Below are 22,400 nucleotides of genomic sequence, written 5' to 3' on the forward strand. Positions count from 1 at the left end.
AGAAGAAGAGGAAAGTTGGTGCTAATCGAGAAGTAGCGAGCAGCTCGTGTCCCGTTCTCTCACACGCTCAGAAACCAGAAGAAATGGTTGTGCATTGAACACTGAAGAAAGTAACGGGAGGTCTCGATATCATGGGCTCTGGATTGTGTTGGTTATTAAAAAAATCCAACATATTTAATGTCCAAGGAAGCACTGAAGAAAAGAGGCACTCGACTGAAAGTAAAGTGAAGTCCTAGGAGGCATGCAAGATAACTTGAACTAATTTAAATGCATTTAAAAATAAAATAATTTCACATAATGATGATATATAAAAAATATTGACATTACTTTTATTAACCATAACCACCATATTATATAATAAATATTGTCTGAGCTAATTTCCAGATTGTTTTTCTATAAAGTTATTGTACTAAAAATATTGTACAAGCTGAAGTCTTGTCCACCAGACACAAACAGACATGATTCTTAACCCTATAAATAGTTAAATAATAGTTGTTGTTGTTGTTTTTTTCAGGCTATTATAACCTTTTACTTTGCTACCTCAATTACAGCACGCATAAAACCCTAAAACAGAAGAATTATTACTGCCTTATTAATAGAGCTCACATTTATGCTTCTAAATACTGGGCACATTTATTTCCATTGTAAGTGCCTCGTCATTAACTCGACTGTAATGAGTTGAAATTCTCTGTGTGTGTGTGTGTTAATTAACATTAAGCCCAATTTTGTAGATCCAGACGGCTCGACAATTCATCGTGATGAGACTTAATTCCAGAGGAATAATGAACGACAGCCACATCTACATTAAAATAAAAAAAAATAAGGTGAAAAATAATACCTTCTTCAGACTGTCTTGTCAGCACCTGTCCTGGATGTTAAATATAAATGCTCATGCAATTCCATTCCTCTTTCAAAGAAGAAAACTGCGATGAAGTGCATGAAACCACAGATCCCTACATCTCTGAACGGGCAACACACAACTCAAACTGACACGAAATGACTCTGATGACCGTCTGACTTGATTTGGCTCGTGCTGAGAGGGACATTTACGGTAACAGGACCAGCACTACTGCACGACCACAATCAAGACTGATGAGAGACTGCATCTCAACTCTGTTAAGTGTGATGGGTTAACTTACTGACTTACTGCATCTATCTTCAAAAAAATATATGCTGATTTGCAAAAAGTCCTCATACTACCAAATTTGGTGATGCTAAATTTAAACATATCAATAAACAGTGACATTATCCCAATTAAAATTGTATCATAGTTACAGTTATACAGTTATAATATGCAGAGGAGTAGGAAAATATGGTCAAATACTGCATTTAATGTAAAATAATTTGAAATAAAAAATAGGTTTATAAAAGGTAAAAATTTAAAAGGTAAAAAAAGGTTTTTTTTTTTTTTTAATCTGTAACTATCTGTTACTGTTTGTAAGTAATGAAACACCCACAAATTTAGCAGAAATCATCTGGATCACATTTGCATTTTTTATTTAATTTTTCATGTCACTGGCCATAATTTTAACCTAGAAATCAGAATTAGGCATAAATAATGTCTTCAGACTCATTCACAGATGTGAAAACAGGCTGAGAACTGAACAAATAGTCAAAAACAGACTGGAATCATGACTTTGTGACAGTTTTTCTGCTGATTATTGATAATACAAGACCTTTTCACCACAAATGCTACAAAATGAGTCATATTTTGTAAGAAAATTATGACATGCTCAAGCAAAACAGACACTATTTTTTGGAATAAGCAATCTAGAATTAGTAAGAAACAAGTATTGAATTCAGTTAATATGTTGCAGGGCAGCGTGTTCTCAGCTTTAAAAAAAAAAGGTTAATTATTTCACATTGCATGCAATTTAGCATCCAGTTAAAATTAGCTGAAAAGATGCCAAAATACTTATGTAGATCAGGACAATAAAAAGCATTTAACAGTGCAGGTCATCACCTTTTAAAGCTCTAATGTACTGCTCACATCACTCAAGAGAACTAACAGTGCTACAGCAGCTACAGGTGCATTCTTCTCTCATTCTGACCTTTTCAAGATCAAATCGGCCAAAAGCACTTTAGATCACACATCAGAGACCCGAGGGAAAGGTCAGCTCATCATAATGTCACGGGACAAGCTGAATACAACTACACACGACTGAGACGGAGCTGATGTGTGCCGAAAACCAAGAAAGTTGAGCTAATTAAGGGGGAAAAGAAGTTGAAGTCCAGCATATTCCACTGGGCTCAACTCGAAAATAAAATAAAATCATAAAAAAAAGGAAATATTATTACAATTTAAAATAGCAGTTTTCTATGGGAATATCTGTTAAAGTGTAATTTATTTCTGTGATGCTCCGCTGTATTTTCAGCATCATTCCTCCAGTCTTCAGTGTCACATGATCTTCAGAAATCATGAAAATATACTGATTTTGTGCTCAAGAAACATTTTTGATTATTATCAGTGCTGAAAACACATAATAGTTTTTGTGTACACACATTTTATTTTTCAGGATTCAAAGATGAATACAAAGTTCAAAAGAACCGCATTTATTTCAAAAAGAAATATTTTGTAACATTGTAAAGGTCTGCACAGGCACCTTTGATTAATTTAATGCATCCTTGCTGGATAAAAGCATACATTTCTTCCAAAATAAAAGACTGCAAACTTGTCCCCTCGTTCTGATGATTCATTATGAAAAACCCTTGACAATATGTCCATTTATGAGAGTCTGCTGGCTCAATTAGAAAAAAAAAAGCACATTCAGGCTGAAAAGAACAGAGTCACTGTGTAATTAAGTGTGGAAAACATCTTGTGTTACATAGTTTCACTCTTGTTTGTAGGTCGTCCAGCAGAAGTCAAGACGTCTGGGAGAAGTGTGCCTGATTTCAAGGGTGTGTGAGACGCACATCGAGGATATCTGAGACATTAATGCACGACATACGGCACTCAGACTACATGTCATCTACATTCACCTCACTGCTCAGGAACGATGAAAGCAGAGCAAAGAGTTCGGAGGCCGAATGATTAACAAATGCATCAGGGAGAAGCGGCGTCTCAGTGATGTGATCAAGTGCTGCCGAAAGCACCGCTGATAAAGAGGAAAATAAAGGCAGCATGGTGCAAATGCAAAGGAGAAGATGAAAAGCACTGGAGCTGGAGGAAAGAGACTTTTAAAATGTCTTAAAAGCAGCAGAGTTTCAGCAGACGGGAGCCACATGTCATTTAACTACAAATATTGAATGTCTGTAATTTTTACATAGTTGGTTGTGAATATACAAACACAGTAAGAGTTTGTGATCCGGAATAGACCGGTGTCAGACTGCATCTTGTTTTAAATGAGCCTCGGTTCACCTGTCCATAAATGTATAAACTCTTTTATAAAAAAAAGCTTGTTAAACACAGGTGTCCTGATCGAAAGCTTGTCGCTTTTTCAGCATGAAAATAAACATATGCAACTCATGTTTCAGTGTGGGATCAAATCACCGTTTTAAGCGCCTGTCTTAGGAAAAGGTCACATGCAGATATGAATAATTATGCGACAATGCTTTCTCATAGGATTATGCCACACAGGCTCATGAATAATGGGGAGATGAATAATGTTGAGTCATTGCTGACTTCAAACCCAGAAGAAAATCACTCCACAAAAAACCTGAATTAAACTACCAGGAAGTTGAGATGCATAGAGAGATGTGTTATAGAAAAGCCTGAATAATAGAGGAATATAAGGTGAAACGAGGAGAGACTAACCAGGAATGTTGTGTATGGTGATGGCCAGGATCAGCAGAACGATTCGCCTCCAGCTGCTTCCTGTTTGACCGCTCACTTCCTGTGCTTTAGGACTCACGTCATGCTCCTCTGTGTGGCCGGTGTTGGGACCCCTGCGTCTTTGATACACCTCTCCATTCTCGATTTTATCTAAGAGCAACAGAAATTGCATGTCAAACATCTTCTCAAATGCACTGTTTTGGAGAACAACACATTTTAATTTGCACATCTATAAAATAATTAATTAGTCAGTATATTAATCACACTATCTCAACAGGGCTGCAAACCTGACAGAAAATGAAATGGCATTAAAGCGGCTGATAAAATGGGACCTCTCGAGGTTGACCAGCAAGATTTTCTAACGCAATTTCTTTCACGGACAGTTTGTTGAAGTGAAGTCACAGATAGATAGACAGATTGACTGATATTATTCATAAAGATAGCATCAAACATCATGTATGTAACCATAGTTCCCTGAGAAGGGAATGAGACACTGCATCCTCTAGGGCCATTATGGGGAACGCTTTCAGCTTGACTGGTGTCTGAAGCATATATCTAAAAATTACAATTATACTTGCTGGGGACAACCTTTGATCCGCTTCTTCGCTGAAGTTTGCATCCGAAGCAAGACTAGGAAACTAACACCGTGTCTCATTCCGTTCTCAAGGAAGCATGCTTATATACGTTACCTTAGACGTTCCCTTCTGAAGGAACTTTGAACTGCGTCCTCTAGGGTCACTATGGGGAATGGTATACCCCCACCACCATGTTGAGGGGAGTGCACGCCAAAAAACCAAGGTCAAGTACTAAGTACCAACTCTAGGTGTCTAAAAGAACCACACTGGACTCTGTCCTGTCACCCGGTTAGCATGCACACTTACCACGATGTGGAATTTAGAAAGAGCACAGAAGATTAGCGTGTGCACTTACCATAGCATGGATTTAGAAAGATTCTGAAGCATCTGCTCACAGATGCCCAGAAGTCCTCAGACACTCAATCGTGAGCGCCAGGCTCAAAGACAACCCTCTGAGGTGAGGGGAACAATGCCTGACTTGACCTGGTTAGAGGCAGCTTATCTGGAAAGCAGCAAGTGGCCCAACTACCTGATGTCACAGCCACGGAGCTCAAGATCAGAGGGGAGGAACCCAGCTCGACCGAAGTGACCAATATCTCAGGGTAGAGGACCTAACTCTCGAGTCAAGAGGAGGACTCACCCAATCTGCCCAGGACCGGCAAGTTTAAACGGCCCCTCCCACTGTGAGGGGAGCACAGCCATGTCCGGGACCAGATAGATTGCAAATGGGACATCAGAAATGGGATCCTGCTAAAACCGGATCACACATTTCTAAGGGAATAACAGGGTCCCATTTTAAAGGCAACTGACCAAGAAGGGGGGCCCTTACAGCACATACTGGGATCAACGTAAAGCTGACCTTCAATGAGAGGGGTGTGCTTCACCTCTACCAGAAGGGGACGCTTGATTAGAAGGGGTAACCAAGCAGGGCCCGATAAAAGACAGTCCACTGGATCAGCTGGACACAGTCTCGAAAGAGAGTGTGAGTCCCGTATAACCAGACCCGATAGAATCTGAAGAGATAGCAGGACCCAATAACCATTGATGCATATTAAGCTTACTGCTCCTCAAAGCAGAAAGCAGAAAAGAGGGGTTTCCACAGAAACACAAATCCGTCTTACATCAGGGAACATAGTGTACTCCAGCCCACTCCGCAGAGGGGTGATTATTGGTTCAACCATAAGGGCAGTGCGACAGCGAGGACCTCCGGGACCGAGCGTCTATGGAGTGTTGAGATCCTCAATAAACGTACATTTTACATGTTCAGAAGAAGTGAGCTTCCCTGTCGTGTGAAAATGCAAACAGGTTTGTGTAAGTTAATTGCTCAGTGCAAAGAAAGAGAAGTAACAGGAACCTAGAATTTTTCATGTGTCTAATAGACATGAACAGGTTCTTTGAAAAACATCTATGGCCTATGAAACATGTCTACTCTTCATGCTCTGGTAACTATGGTTCCACTAATAATAAACATATTAAATAAAGCATTCATATTTGTTCATGCCCATGTTAATTGGATTAAAAACCTGAAGGCACAGTTTCAAAAACGGGGTTTATCTTAAACCAGGACTAGTCCTTAGTTAAATTAAGATATTTAAGCAACTTTTACAAAAATGCCTTAGAAGACAATGTTACATGTGTGCATCTTGAGAGAATGATGAGACATATTTTCAGATATGCCAGAGCAAGATATTTTCAGTTGAGACAGCTCAAACATGATTTTTAGTCTGGGACTAGCTTAAGACTTGTCTGTGAAACCATTATTAGTATTAATTTAAGGTACATTTAGAACAGATAAAAATGTGCGATTAAGTTGCGATTATTCACGAATTGACAATCATGTGATTAATTTTGATTATATTTTTTTATTGACTGACAGATTTAAGTTTAAATGACTAAAATAAAATTTAGGCTTATGCTGGTAACTCATCAGTGGACTTTCCTCGTCAATATAGTCAATATTTTTTCACACTTCTCTTTTTCACTAATTCAAGTTTTTATTTGAATGAACCTCTGAAGGGAACTGATTGTCTTCAGAAAAGTTTCATTTGCATTTTAATTTTCCCTAATAAGGTATTATTTATGAGCTGAGCTGCTTTGTTTACAGCCATTACTGGGGAAACCACTATATTTCTGACGTTCCAAAAGCACCTCCTACTGGCAGAGAATGGATGTGCATTTTCAATAATCCAGTCTGCAGTTTTTGTTCAGACCAATTTGTGAGGTTTATCATTTTATAATTTATTTAGTTTTTTGTTAAAACTTGTATTTCAACGGCAAATCAATTGCTATTTCGTGGTCTACAACATGAAATAATAAAAGTGTCTGCTAAATGAATAAATGTAAATTAAAGAATCCCATTATAACATGTACATAAAAGAAATTTTGAAACATTGGAAACAAAAAGTTGCCACCATTGTGCAGCAGCAAGCATCACAACAAAAAAGGAACCTCAAGATTGATCTAGTTAAATGTGTGCAAATGTATAGAGCCATTCTTTTCCACCAATTCCCTAAATCCACCCTGATCCATAGACCATTCAATTTTTAAAACATACATTTTTATATAGCCAATATTAACAATAAAATAATTTAAAGTGCTATATAGTCATTTTATTAACAAAATTATATATTATATAAACATACTTGTTTTATGTACAACACATATATTTTACATATACATTTTTATCAAAAAAGTCAACTTTAAAAAAATAATAATAATGATTTCAGCAGTTTTTCTACAGTAGACAATAGTGACAAGATTCAGATCAATTCAATTCAATGCTGATTGAATTTATTTCAAAGACCTTGAAAGTGGAGAAAAAAACAAAACTTTTATGTGTGTGTCCTAGGCCTTGTTTGAATACCTTGTTAATGAAATGTGCCAATGAATTGATCAAATCAAACACAAAGTGCAACATAAACTGTTAACTAATCAGTTGTCGCTGAGTTCAATACAGCCAATGAATCATTACTGTAGTCTCATTACTGTAGTCGACTTGTTTTCCCACGATCAATATGAAGACACTGCTAATAATCAGCAGTATGTAAAAGAACAAACGGCTCTTTTCAAAGCTGACCTGAGCTTTTATCTCCTCAAGGAACTCTCAAATCTCACTTTATTTATCACAGCTTTTATCGCCACTTAAAAAGCCAATTGTCAAATCATTTATTTCCTTTAATCACTATAAAAAGAAGGGAAAAAATTAGGCCAGGAGTGCATCTAAAAGTCCACCAATTACCCGTCACTTTGGAGCGCAATTATGAATACATATGGTGAGAATTAACAGATAGAAGACAATGACACTGATGACCCTCTATTGTCCTCTCTGAAACACGTCTCTCCCAACCACACACACAATCTCATAATGAATGCAGATTACTTGGGCTTAAAGCACATCCCTCATGTGTGATTGCTGGAGCACACACAGTAAAAGATTGTGGAAGATTTTCAGATGAGAGCTGAGGTGAGTTCACATGTGGAATAAGAAACAACATCCCATGTGAATTAATTATGAGGGACGGACAAAGTGAATGGCCAAACCTGCTTCATGAATGTTAACGCTGTCACAACGTGGCCAGATACAATAGTCCAGTATCAAAATTTCATCTGCAGTGAAAGTATTTTTTTCAATATATGTTGCATAGCCATACAATTTCATGCATTTCGTGCATTTCATGAATATTCACTGAGAAATTATAATTAATGAATACAAATAAAGATACAATAAATAAATACAATTAATAAAGATTATTAATAAAAACAGAATTAATAAAACAAATATATAAATAGAAATGTGGCACATTATGTTGCATTTTATTTAATAATTCAACTGGAGCAAATATCTCAAACAGCCATAAAATGTAATAAGCAATGCACATTTAATGGGTATTCATTGAGAAAAAAAAAAATTATAATTTGGCAATTTTATTTGTATTTTATTTCATAATTCAAATGTAACAATCAATGTGCATTTAATGAATATTAATTGAAAAATAAAATAAAATAATAAACGTGGCACTTTTGTTTGGATTTTATTTCATAATTCAAATGTAGCAAGTAACGTGCGTTTCATTCATATTTATTGAGAAATTATATAATTAATTATTTAAAAAAATATATATATAATTTAAATAAAATAATAATTACCAGAGAAAATATGCTGCACAGCGATACAATGCAACATACCTTGTGCATTTTAATAAATAAACATTAAGAAATAATAGAAATAATTAATTTAGAAAATATTACAGATGCCATTTCAGCCTCAGTGAGTCTTAGCTTAGTCTTGTTTTAATTAATAAGATACAGGGTTATTATCATAAACCAGAAGTCAATCAAATAAAGAAAAGAAAAGAATGAATATATATTATATATTATAAGTATATATATATATTTAACTGGAGCAGAAAGCATGCGACAGATGAGCGGTAGAGAATATATTCACACTGATAGCTGAATTAATTGCAGGTTCTTAGATAAAAGCCATAGATGAAAGTCTCCAATTGCCAAAAATGTGTTGTACATTTTACACAAGCCCCACACTCACTGAGTCACAACAGCACAACTTGATAAGCATCCAGTGAATCCATGCAAACACAGGCCTGAAACTGTCCACATCACTTTAACATCATATAAGAGAGTGGCATAAACCAAAACAAACAAACGAGCATATCTTCAACTCAAACATATTTTTATTTAAAGGTCAGAACGGCGTGCTAGAGAAGTCCATCAAACTCTCTCCACAGGCATGCAATTTTTCTGTTGATTACTGATCGTCTGCTGGTTTTCTCGACAGTATGCTAATACGTGTTCTGCAGCTACATCCCATATCACGGATTGATTTGCATAACAGGAGGCTCAAATCTGTCTTCAGCAATCAGTCATAAGACCTTTTCAAAGCAAATTATACTTCTGCACAATATGCTATAAAGAGAAAGAGGAGTACGTGACCGTTTAATAACTTGAAAAATGTGAAAAACATCAGTTTTATTTTTTATTAGAGATGGGGGACCAATTATTAAAATTTCTGTTTTATTCAAGTTCAGACTGAGAAAATGAAGATAAGGATGTCATCGACTGGGTAGAATCTGGTTAACAAACAGTATATATCTGGATGTCATCAGCATAACAGTGGTAAGTAGTTAAACCATAATGACAAATCATTTGGCCAAGAGGCTGAATATAGAGGATGAATAATAATGGTCCGAGAACTGAGCCCTGGGGAACTCCTTGTTTGAGCAAGGCACTAGGAGATTTTGACTTCTGCAGTGAGATGAAGTATTGCCTATCTGTGAGATATGAGGAGAACCAAGATAATGCAGAACCTGAGATGCCAACTTCTGCAAGGTGAGAGAGTAGTACCTCATGACAAATATCAAAAGCTGAGCTAAGAACAAGTAATAAAAGAATTGATAAACTGCCTGAATCGCCAGAAATCAATACATCATTGAGAACCTTTACTAGCGCAGTTTCTGTAATATTGAAAGATTTGCTTAATAAGACTATTTGTCACATTTATTTGTTCAGAAATACATTAAAAACTGCTAAATATTTTTACCATTTAAAATAGCATTTATATGTGAATATACTGTAAAATATAATTTATTTCTGTGATGCTCCGCTGTATTTTCAGCATCATTACTCCAGTCTTCAGTGTCACGTGATCTTCAGAAATCATCGTATTATGATGATTTACTGCTCAAGAAACATTTCTGATTATTATCAGTGTTGAAAACAGTTGTGCTGCACAATATTTTTGTGGAAACCATGATACAATAATTTTTCATATTCTTTGAGGAATAGAAAGTATAAAAGAGCACAATTTACTTGAAATAGAAATCTTTTCATTATGTTATAAATGTCTTTCCTGTCACTTTTGTGTCCTTGCTGAATAAAAGATAAGTACTAATACTAATAATAATACCCCAAACATGGTGTATGGTAGCGTATATGGCTTTAAAACACATTTAATATTACATTTATTTCTACACTTGCAGTATAAGGTCTGTTATGCCCTTTCTGGAGCATGACAGCCACTGTATGCTTCCTTTGCACCGCATTCAGCCCAACATCTCTTGTGTTCAACAGGATAAATAAACTCTCATGAGTGATATGCATTTACAGATACAACACACTGATGCTGTCAAACACACTAGAGCTTGATTCACTGCGATGATTTTACCCAAAACAAAGCAGGAGACATCAGCACCCTCTACTTGCCGGATGTGACCCACTGGGGCACTTTAACCCAATTTAGGCTCATTTTAAAGCCAATATAAATCACATGCACTTTTTCATAAACACCCACACACCTACAGCCCATCATACGTAGGAGATCTATAGAAATTAAACCGTGCATTCTCCTTTACATCTGTACAGTATATCAAACATCTCTGTCCATCCACAATCATATGATGAATATGAGGAAGCACTAAAAACTAAATTCTGACTTTCAGTGTTCTGCGAGCTTTAATATGTTAGTTGACATTGACAATCAAACAATATAATAGATTATATGATTAAATAAGTGAACAATTATAATACTTATAACAAATTATAATTGTAAACTATTATATTTAATATTACAAAATATAATATTTAATGCAATAAAATATAACTGATAATTTAATGTGACAGTTACTGCCGTTATTTTTTATAAATACATTAAGATATGTTATGCCCATCATATAATAATAATAATAATAATATAACTTTAAAAAGTGACATTTATTTTGTATTAAATATATAAATACATTATGTGCCCATTATATTATATAATATAAATATTATATCTTAAAAACCGTTGCAATATTTTTATATATAAATGCATAAATATATTGCATGTCCAGTACATTATATGATATAAAAAGAAATATTTTTTTTAAATAAACAAATAAATACATGACATGTCCATGACATTGTATTACATAAATTAAATATTATAAATATGTTTTACTTCATGTGACAGTTATTTCATTTTAATACATATTTAAATATACAAGAAGTCCATTATATTTCATAATATAACTTAACTAATATTTTAGTTAATTTGAGTTTTTTTTTTTAATAAATACTGTATATTACATCTCCATGTAGCAGTACTTGGAAAAAAAAAGAAAACAATTTGAAAAGCCTTTGAATTTTCATTAAACTCTTAAAAATAAAATATTTTTAAAAAAATTAAATTTTTAAAATACTATATACCCCAAATCACATAATGGAGACATAAAATGTTTGCTTTTAATATTATATTTATTCATGTATTTTTATTAATTTTACATACATGTATGTATAATTATATATTATTATATATAATGTATTAATGTTTATTGCAAAACACAAACTATAACTAATCTAAAGATTCATCAGAAATTAAAGACAACCTCTGTCTGACAGAATCCTTAAAATTAGAAATAAAAAATGAAAAAATGCGAAAGGCATCCATCCCAAAATAGCAGTCATCATAACCCAGCATGCTTGTGGAAATTCATTGTTTCCATCTAATATCCCTATCTTCACGTCACCATAGAAACACTCAGCCATCAGTCGCAGTCAAACCCAAGCCAACACACAGCTTGCATAACCAAGCTTACACTCATACTGTATATTCACCATGTGTCTAAGCGTGCATATTCACAGAATCACACCAGCAGCATATGCACTCCATAATGCAGCACCAAACACACCGCACACGCTGCTTTGACCTCAGCTCACCTCATCTGCAGTTTATGAAACAAGCACACATTCATCAGTGCTGCTCTCGAGCTTTCAGCTCTGTAGTTACTAACCTAAAATACATTTCATGATTCCATAACTAATCTGAAAGAAAAAAAGTAGTGTTTGATGCATGGTACTGTATGAAACATTTACAAACTGCTTAAACTCTCTCACTTTTAATAATTTACCTTTTTAATCAACAATACGGTTGGTTATACATCAAGTCATCCCCTAAAAATGTTTTATTTCATTTCAAATCATTTAAATAACCAGCTAATATTCACTAAGAATATAGACAACACATGCATTAATGTAATTGTCTATTGGCAATATGTTTAATCTGTTCTATATTTATTTCTATTTATTAAAAATAACATTAATTATTAATTTGCCACTTCTATAAATCCTTTACTCTTACTCTAATATATCTATCACGATACACTAATGATTCATTATTACTTAATACAAAATTATATTTAATAATACAAAACAAAATAACCTCACATGATGTTTCTCTGTGCCATTTACTGCTTTCAAACAATAATGTTTGTTGTTAATCGTTTCTTGAGCAGCAAATCATCATATTTTCATGATTTCTGAAGATCACGTGACACTGAAGACTGGAGGAATGATGCTGAAAATACAGCGGAGCATCACAGAAATAAATTATATTTCAAAGTATATTAAATTGGAAAACCATTATTTTAAATTGTAATTATATTTCACAATATTACTGTATTTTTTCTGATCAAATAAATGCAGACCTGATGAGCAGAAGAGACTTTTATAAAATAAATAAATAAATAAATACAAAATACAAATCCCAGATCCAGAGCTGTTTGATGTCAATTAATAAGTGTTTCTTCAGAGGGACTTCATATTAAATACACAATAAATCAATGATAATAAACATTGCATGTACTGTATCAATATTAGCATATAGGCTTTTTAAGTTATCAGGATCAGAAGAAAAATAATAAAAGTAATAAAGCATTAATGTTACATATACATTTTGTTACATTAATGTTGCACGTCTTCCGGTTCCAGACATTCAGCAGAAGTGAGAACGTTTTATTACAGATGTGCGCACTTTATTTCACGTCTTCTGAACTGTACACAACAAACCCCCGCTTACCCCCATTGAAAGGCTTGGAAGAGCCAGGACCATTTTTTATATAACATTAATTGAGGAATAGATGATGGATGAATTTACATTCTCGGGTGAACTAACCCTTTAATGCGTTTTAAGCCTGATTAAAGTAAACAAGCTCATCTTTGATATTTCAATGCAACTGACCATGAAAGCCATCCACTGAGGGATAAACTAGAACCAAAACTTCTCGTACTGAAATAACCCACTCATTTTAATTCTATAATGTCTATACAGATGTACAGAACAAGGCTTTTCTTTTATCGCAATAACTAGACTTCTTCAGAAAAGCAGCATTGTTATTTTGAAGATCTATTATTTGATTGGCAACATTGTTCGGTCTTTTTTATATCTCTAGTCATGGGTTGATACTACATGCACTTTTTGAACAAGAACAAAGTATTAGATTAGACGATGCTTTTAACTCATTGAGAAATACATGCCTTTGGTGATCATTCCTTCAATAAAAATGATATTGTGTTTTGCAAAACTTTGAAATGTTTGATTAAATTAACAATTGCAAACATATTTTAAACTACAAGTTAAATATGCAAATTTAATTACCTAATCAAATACGTATTGATTTGCATAAATTTCCATGATTAATCTGAACACTGGATAAAGTCAGACATTTTACAGGTTTTTACAGAGGGGATTCTGGATTTCCTTTCCATAAATCAGAAAATACTGTCAGCAGACAGGAAAAAATATATATATTTCACCATGTTTTTAGGGGGGAAAACTGTTGTATGTGTTCTAAATCCCCTTTGTATGTTTATAGTGGAAGGACTTTTATTATAAATGTGTGCCGCTAGTTGACCTGAGTTCTGCTATTCCGCTTTACTTTCACTTTCACAAGCCGCTTGCTCCGCTCTTTCATCAGGTGTTAACGTGCGTGATTGAATGTAAATTTATTTAATTATTCCTCATTATAAGTCACTGGTGTTTATTTTGTTGTTGTGAATAAATATTCAGCTTGTGTAATAGAATCTTACATTGTTTAGAATGTTGTCATATTTAAGATATACCGTGATTTAAATGCATATGCCTGCTACTGTTAATCCTCTCACGTAGATTACTGTATAACGTGTCATTAGCAAGTTGTTAGTCTGTTTATTTCAGAAAGACCACATTTAACACTTTGTGGCCATAAGTTGTACAATATCCAATCTAATTGGAGCAATGCTGTGCCATCTGCTGCGAACAGTTAAACACTTCACATAAAGAGTTGAACAGTGCCCTGTCTCCTGTTGCACTTCTTACTGGAGTCCCGTGGTGGATTAGCATCAACACTTCTACCGATCTATTAGTCCCATCCATTGAGCTGGATGCTATATTCACTGCGGTGCCCAGGATGGTCCTAACATTGTGCTGCTGACAACCTCTCACGAGCGAACATATCTTACTCCTAGTTTGACAGGTTGTGTGTACCTGAATAGTTCAATTGTTTCTGTGGAGAGGCAAGAGGTCTATTTCGACCTACGCTATCCTAGACGATGGTGCTCAGTGGAGTATTATCCTTTCTGCAGCAGTCCAGCAGTTAGGAACTGAGGGAAGAGAAGAGATTATGGCTCTCGGCACCATCTGACATGACATCACAGAATTGAAGGGGCAGTCAATTGACCTGCTGCTTTCCCCACAGTCAAGGCCAGAGGAGAAGCACAGTCTTACAGGTATCTTCACCGTGCCTCACCTCACACTAACAGAGCAAACCTAGGCTCTAGTGATAATATCAGAATCTCAAAGGGATCCCCATTCCATCTTTTGATAGGGTCCAACTTCTAATTTGAATCAGGTATGATTATCTGGCTTTGATTACCCCAAAGGAGCCCATCAGATTGGGACCAGTCACTGTACGCATGCACCTCGGCTGGTTGGTTCCTCCAGGGACCAGATGGATTGCTCCCACATTAGGTACCTTCCTCGCAGTGTTTGTTCACTTCTCTTACACCACTGTGAGACCCTGTCTTTCAACATGTTAAGCGACTCTTGCACCTTGATGTCCTTCCGTCTCTCAGCAAGAAAGTGATCATTCTGCCTAAACAGGATCAGATGGAGGGTACTACGGAACCCATTCTGTCCAGCCTCAAGAACCCTGAGAAGGACCTGATTAGAGACCCTGAGTGTACGAAGCTGAAATACAGAAGCTCCTTGACTCAGGGTATGTCATCAGGCTATCACCAGAAGTCCAGCAGGTAGACGAGGAGTTGTGGTTCACACCACAGCATAATGGCAAATACAGGTTGGTCTTCAATTGTTCCTTTGCATATAAATGTGTCTCTCTTAACCAGCAGTTGCTTCCAAATCCTACCCTCTCTGCTTGGAGTCCTTCTGCGGTACAGGCAGTGTGTAGTCGCCATCAGTGGGAATATACATGGTATGTTCCACCAAGAGACTCCAACCAGAGGACAGACCCCTTCTGAGGTCTGTCAATTGGGAGGAATTTGGAGGAACATGTGTAGAATGGACTTGTACGTCTATGAATGGCAATTCAAGCTCCTGATCGGTTAACGTGTCATGAAAGTTCGCCAAAGTTTAGATTTTTCAACTTGAATTCGCACCGCAGGTTGGCTATTCACCTCTTTGCATTGACTTAACATGTAAATTACTCGCGCTTAACGTTTCATTCGTGTGTGCTGTGAACGCACCATTAGCATCTGGGGCTTCGAGATCGAGCAGCGTGCCACGAATGTCTCCTCTGATGTCAGGTGTCGCATCACCTCCCATCTAAGGCTCGTTCAGAGAACATCGAATTGTGGTTACCGCAAAATAATATGTCGATATGTTGATTCCACGAATAACCCGGCGGACGATATCGGGATACCGTGATTCAAATGCGTATGCTCGCTACTGTTAATCCTTATATATTTTCATATATATTTTACAGACATATATTTTCAACAATCAATCAGATTTTACGTTTATGACTAGAGTTATTTGACAGGAAAACTGTTCCAGGTCCATCAAGCAACACACGTCCTACTTGGCATTCATGAAGACTGTGTGTTTACAAACAGCGCTGCTCTGCGTCTACCGAAACCCTGCTGTCGGTGCAGTGTGAAAGACGTGCATGCGCTGAACGCAGCCAAGTTAGGATGGACTCTATAATGTGGTCTATTCAGGCCTGCTGTGTTTCCTGGCAAACGCTCGGCGGATGAGCTCCACCTCCATCTTCACCTTCAAATACTATCTCACATAACAAGCAGGAGCCTCAGGGGCCAAATGGAGAAAGGATTTCACAAAAAACAACAGCAGGAGAATAAACAGCAGATCCCATTATAAACACTGACGCAGAGAGAGGAAGAGGTGCAACGCAGACGAAAGTGTGATAGCAAGATTTGCTCGTCATTCAGGGAGGCCAGCTTAAATAATTAAACGGTGTTTTTATGTTTTTGTGTTTTTCTTTTGCATTTAAAACAGTCATAATTTAGTTTTCCATAACCATCTTCCTCCCTCTCACTGAGCATTAGAAGAAAAAGGATTGTTTTTGGCTGCTGTGCCTTTAATATTTCAGCTGCATGTAAACACATTTTTCACATTTGGATTGAAGAACGATGCTTCCGTTATGGACTGTGGGATTGTTGTCAGATTTAATTTAGTTTTTAACAGCTACAAAATTCAATAACAGCCTGCTAGATTCTGAAACACACAGTACCATTGTGTGTGTGTGTGTGTGTGTGTGTGTGTGCTCTTGTTTTTGTGTCATATCAGGACACAACTCTGTATAATGACATGGGTATGACACAGGTATTACAAGGAGAGGGTGACTTATGAGGACATAACCCATGTCCCCATTTTTCTAAAAGCTTATAAATCATACAGAATGAGTTTTTTTGAAAAAGTAAAAATGCACAAAATTTCCTGTGAGGGTTACATTATTTTAAATGTGATAATTGATAATTTTATATATATATACAGTATAACATTATTATTATTATTATGTATTTCCATCTGCCATTCCAGATTTTGTAAAAATTTAACTAGACAGCTCATCAGATGGGAGAAATCAGCAAACTTTCAAACTTTTGCCTAAAACATGATGGCCAAAGGCAAACATTGCTCTTATCCCCAAGACATTATACTAACTGATCCTACATAAATGCATTACATTCATAAGCACAGATAAAGCACAGTCCTGCTCACAGGGCCCCTGCAGCACTGCACATCCTCACTGTCTCACAACAGACACTGAATCAGCTGCTGGAACAAGAGAAACGTGCAGTGCTGAGAAACACTGGCCAGAACAGAAGCATGAAAACAAACAGTTTGCATTGGTTTTATCTTTATATGATGTTAGAAAAGGCAAGCAGACATCTTCACTTGTATAGCCCACATTTCTCTCTCTTGTTTTGATCCGAACTGATGGATGCTGTGTACAGTGATGGCTGGAAAGGAAAAGCACCCACAGGAAATCACTCAATGATCACTCAATGAGAAACACTTTCCATGAAACCTCTATATGAAAATTAATTCTAAAGGTATTACAACAGAATTTTTTTTTTTTTTTTTGCACTTCATCTGATTTTGTGGTATTTAGTCAGTAAAAAAATGTAAACATGATTAGAAAAAGTTCAATTATTTTTTTTTCATTCTAAAATTAAATCTACATTTCTCCAACTAGTTGTAATAGATCTGGCTTTCGTGCATTGGATTAAAAAATATATATATCAAGTTTTAACTTAAATACTTTATTCATTAAAAATTACATCTACTCTTTTTTCTAATATTTGTATTATATTTTATATAGAAATATATTGTGAGTAGCTAAGAGAGAAATACAATTTCTGGTAGAATGAAATCCTCTCAAATTGCTAAATATTAAAGAATAAATATTAATATTATTTCTAATATAATTAGAATTAATAATATAGATAATTTGATTATATATACAGTAGAATGCTAAAATATACTTTTTTTGTCTTTATTTATGTGTGCATAACATATACAATACAAGTGCATATAAAACAGATTATGATGCTATAAGTCATTTTGTATACCTTCATAATTCATTGCATATATAACCTTCATGGAAACTGTTAGCTGATTTATTCTTGTTTCAAGATCAATCAAGAGAAGCCAGTTTGAGAGAAAGCAGCTGATCACAGTCTTTCAATAGCAGCACAGGAGTAAGCAGAAGATTAGATAGCTTGCCAGAAAAACACCATTAATATTGACCCCTTTGTGTTATTGTGTGCAAGCACGGAACCTTTGCAAAGCTGAGGGTGAATTTAATTTATTTTTATGGCTTTAATGAAGAAACAGCATGCACACACACACACACACAAACACACACACACACACACACACACATGCAGCTCTCTTTAAGCATGTGATGTGGTCAGTGCGATGTAATCTGCCTTCAGAGCGTCACTATCGGCCTCATTTCACTCACGTCAGCACACACACACACACACACACACACCAGAGATTCTCCCTCACTTACACTGATCTGAGACCAGCAAACCTATGAGATATGAACACATGCAATGCAATATAAACCATGATTTATTTGGTTTTCTAGCAATAAATATAATAATAATAAAAGTAAAGTATACAAAATTAATCAAAGCAAATGCAAACTGTAGGTGCTAGTCATTTTAGGATGAATGTTATAAAACAAAATCAGAAAATGAAATATTAATCATTTTTTTCTTACAATAATTTGAATGGTTGAGTTGAGCTTAATGAATAAATGAATAACAAAATAAATAAATAATACCATAAATCATGGCAAAAAATAAATAATTTCTTTATTTGTTTACTTATTTGCTAAAGTAACCATAACATAGCACTAAAATAATTTAATAATTTAAATGTAGTTATTATTGTTTTGATGTTAAAAACGACTTTTATTTAACTTAAGTAATAAGTAATTAAATTATTATATTTTTTATTATTATTATTACTTAACTACTTAATGTAATTATATTTTATTTATTGAAATAAATTAAATTATTTAAGCATTGTTTGGCTGTCCATACATGAATAAATGACTAGTGCGTTCCCACAGGACTGCATTACTGTGGGCAATAATTGCTGATAATCATGATATTCACAAAACCCCAGTGAGAGTCATTTTAATCCTGTGTGAAAATGGTTTAATGCAGCAGCTGATTACAATCATGGAATTATTATGTAAGAGTGATAATGCCATTAACCATAGCAAAAATGTCATAATTACACTAAACTGACATCCCATTTAGTCAATTAGCTCATTTAATCCTATTTTTTTTTTTTCTTGTATATGTGTGTATGTTTGTGTGTGTGTGTGTGTGTGTGTGTGTGTGTGTGTGTGTGTGCGCTATCTCAGTTATCAGAAGCTGACTGAGGATATGGCAGTTTCACAGGCTGAACTTTCATTCGTTTGTCATGTAATATGCTCAGTCGTTTAGCTTGGTTAATTAGACTGTGTGGATTGTGCCTCAGGAATTACAGCTGCAGACATTTAACAATGATCCCAAGGCCAGAAGAATCCAGTTATGGGTTTTCTTTCTATAAAGAGAGTTAATAAAATCATGGCTTTCATGATTGTCACTTGAACCACACTTCCCTTTCAGTCGGTCACTCTCGACGTCACATCAGATGACAGACGAATTGGGATATCCCTTAGATAGACCAATCTACTTAGAGTGTAAACTAAATGAGCCAATGCACATTTGCATGCTATTATTGTTTCCAGCTGCCGCTAATCACAGCCTGATTATAAATAGGCAGCAGGTGCAGAGCATATTCAATTTTCTCTTCATAGCCAAGCAGTTCTGATCCTGATCTCATGCTTTGAGTCTGCAAGACGAGTCAAGCACGCACTGTGAGGGCTCTTGTTTGGTGGTTTTCCCGTGTTGAGTGGGTTGGACACATCAGGTTGCACTATCCCCTGTGTGTGATGCAGGCAGCCATCTCCCCGGTGCGATTCAGCACACTAAAAGAGCAGTTTATCTAAAAGAGCATTCACGGGTGGAACGTGAAAAGATGCCTTTCCATCCATGCGTTTTTGGTTGCGGTTGTCACCTGGTGCTGGGTGATTGTCACGATCGATGCCTTATGTGTCTGGGCATTAAACATGCTGAGGTGGCTTTCGCGGACGAAACATGCTCCCATTGTGGGAGGTTGACTGTCTCGGAGTTGCGGACCAGACTCTGTTTCCTGTAAAGGGGTGGAGTGCCCGTGCCGATGTCTAGATCTGGGGTTCCATCTGGTGGCAGCCAGGGGTGCTCTATTTCTGTCACCTGCCGGACTAGTCTTACTAGTCTTTCCCTCTGAGGGAAACCCCTCACTGCCAGTTGTTTTCGTCACAGATGCACTTGCACACAGCTGGCCGAGGGGCCTGCGCAAGTATGCATTTCCCCAAGTGAGATTTATAGCACAGACACTGTGCAAGTTCAGGGAGGACGATGAGAAGGGTCCTGCTTGTGGGTCGGTACTGGCCCACTGGACCTGGTTCCCGGAACTAATGCTCCTCGTGGCAGCCTCTCCTTGGCTGATTCCTCTGAGGAAGGATCTACTGACTCACAGAAGGGGCACTCTGTGGCACCCGCGTCCAGACCACTGGAAGCTTCATGTCAGGTCACTGGATGGGACATCAAATGTTTTAGGTGACCTATCCCAAGAGGTAGTTGACACCATCACTTCAGTGAGAGCACTGTCTACGAGACATGCTTACACTTTGAAGTGGAACCTGTTCATCTAATGGTGTTCTTCACACCGAGAAGGCCCCTAAAGATGACCCGATCAGTGTCATGCTGTCCTTTCTGCAGCAAGGGTTGGAGCGAAGGCGGTCTCCCTACACCCTTAAAGTTTATGTTGCTACCATCACTGCTAACCACGACCCCATGGAAGGGAAGTCGTTGGGGAAGCATGACCTGATCATCAGGTGTCTTAGAGGGGCCAGGAGGCTAAATCCTCCACGGCCCCTCTCTTTACCATCTTGGGAACTGGCTCTAGTGCTCACGGCACTACAGCACGGCCTATTTGAGCCTTTGCAGACAGTTGAGCTGAAGCTTCTGTCGATGAGGTTTCTGCTCCTGTTTGCACTGGCCTTCATCAAGAGGTCAGGGGCCCAGAACACATTTTTTGGTGAACGATTTGTGCCTAGAGTCAGGGCCAGCTGATTCCCAGTTAACCCTGAGGCCCGGCTATGTGCCCAAGGTTCCCACTATGAGAATTAAGATGTTAAGTAGACAGGACACAAAGCTTCAGGACCTCAGACCAGCTCTTTGTCTGTCATGGAGGCCAGCAGAAGGGGAAAGTTGTCTACAAGCAGATGATGGCCCACTGGATAGTGGATGTCATCACCCAGGCTTATCAGGCACAGGGTGTGCTCTGACCATTCAGATTGCAAGCTCACTCAACTAGAAGTGTTGCATCCTCCTGGGCGCTGGCCCTTAGAACCTCACTGACAGATATCTGGGCAACCCCTAACACTTTTGTTAGATTCTATACCCTTCATAAGGAGCCAGTATCCTCCTGTGTTCTCACCTCAAATGGGTAGAAGCACTGAGTGTTCCCGGCTTCAGGTCGGCTTGCTTCAACTTGCTTTAACTGCTCAAGAGAGTCCATACAGTGGAACATGTTGAGCTCCACCATCCCCTCGGCTGTCCAACGGGACATAGAGAGTAACCCACTGAAAGGGAACGTCTCGTTACGTATGGTAATTAGTTTACACTTGAAGTAGATCGGTCTATCGAAGCGATATAGAAATCTGTCGATCATCTGACGTGACATCTTCATTCTTTTTTTCACTTTCATTTCATTTCATTTAATGGGTCTCTCCCGTCTCCATAATGCAAAAGGTGAAAATACTATTCAATAAATAATAATAATAATAATAATAAATATGGTTAATCTTTTCTTACATGACTGCAGTTTCATGTGAAAACATTTTTTAAAGGTTATATTTTACTTTTATATTTTTATTTTCTTCTTTTAATTTTATAAATATTGTTTAGACTATATTGTTTATCATAAATATATTTGCAATAAAACAACATAAATACAGAATATTTTACTTTTTTACATTTAATAGGGTCAAACTGTTGTAGAACATTTAAAAAGTATAACTTTTAAATTTAGAGAATATTATAAAATAAAAAATAAAAAAATTACTTCCATTGCAGCTAAATTTATTATATTAAGATTATGTTAAAATAACACATACATATAAATGTTAAATCAGCCAAACATCCTTGAG

General features: G+C 36.3%; 1 protein-coding gene across 4 annotated transcripts in view; it reads right to left on the minus strand.

The window, feature by feature from the left end:
* slc39a11 (solute carrier family 39, member 11) overlaps window positions 1-22,400 on the minus strand; it is a 98,181-nt gene that overhangs the window by 22,781 nt on the left and 53,000 nt on the right. For all 4 annotated transcript variants that reach the window (XM_026223255.1, XM_026223252.1, XM_026223254.1 and 1 more), the window contains exon 6: window positions 3,755-3,922. In XM_026223255.1, the coding sequence (XP_026079040.1) occupies window positions 3,755-3,922 (168 nt within the window). The remainder of the gene's footprint in view (window positions 1-3,754; window positions 3,923-22,400) is intronic.

This window comes from Carassius auratus, chromosome 37, assembly GCF_003368295.1.
Source record: "Carassius auratus strain Wakin chromosome 37, ASM336829v1, whole genome shotgun sequence".
In the NCBI taxonomy this organism is placed as follows: Eukaryota; Metazoa; Chordata; class Actinopteri; order Cypriniformes; family Cyprinidae; genus Carassius; species Carassius auratus.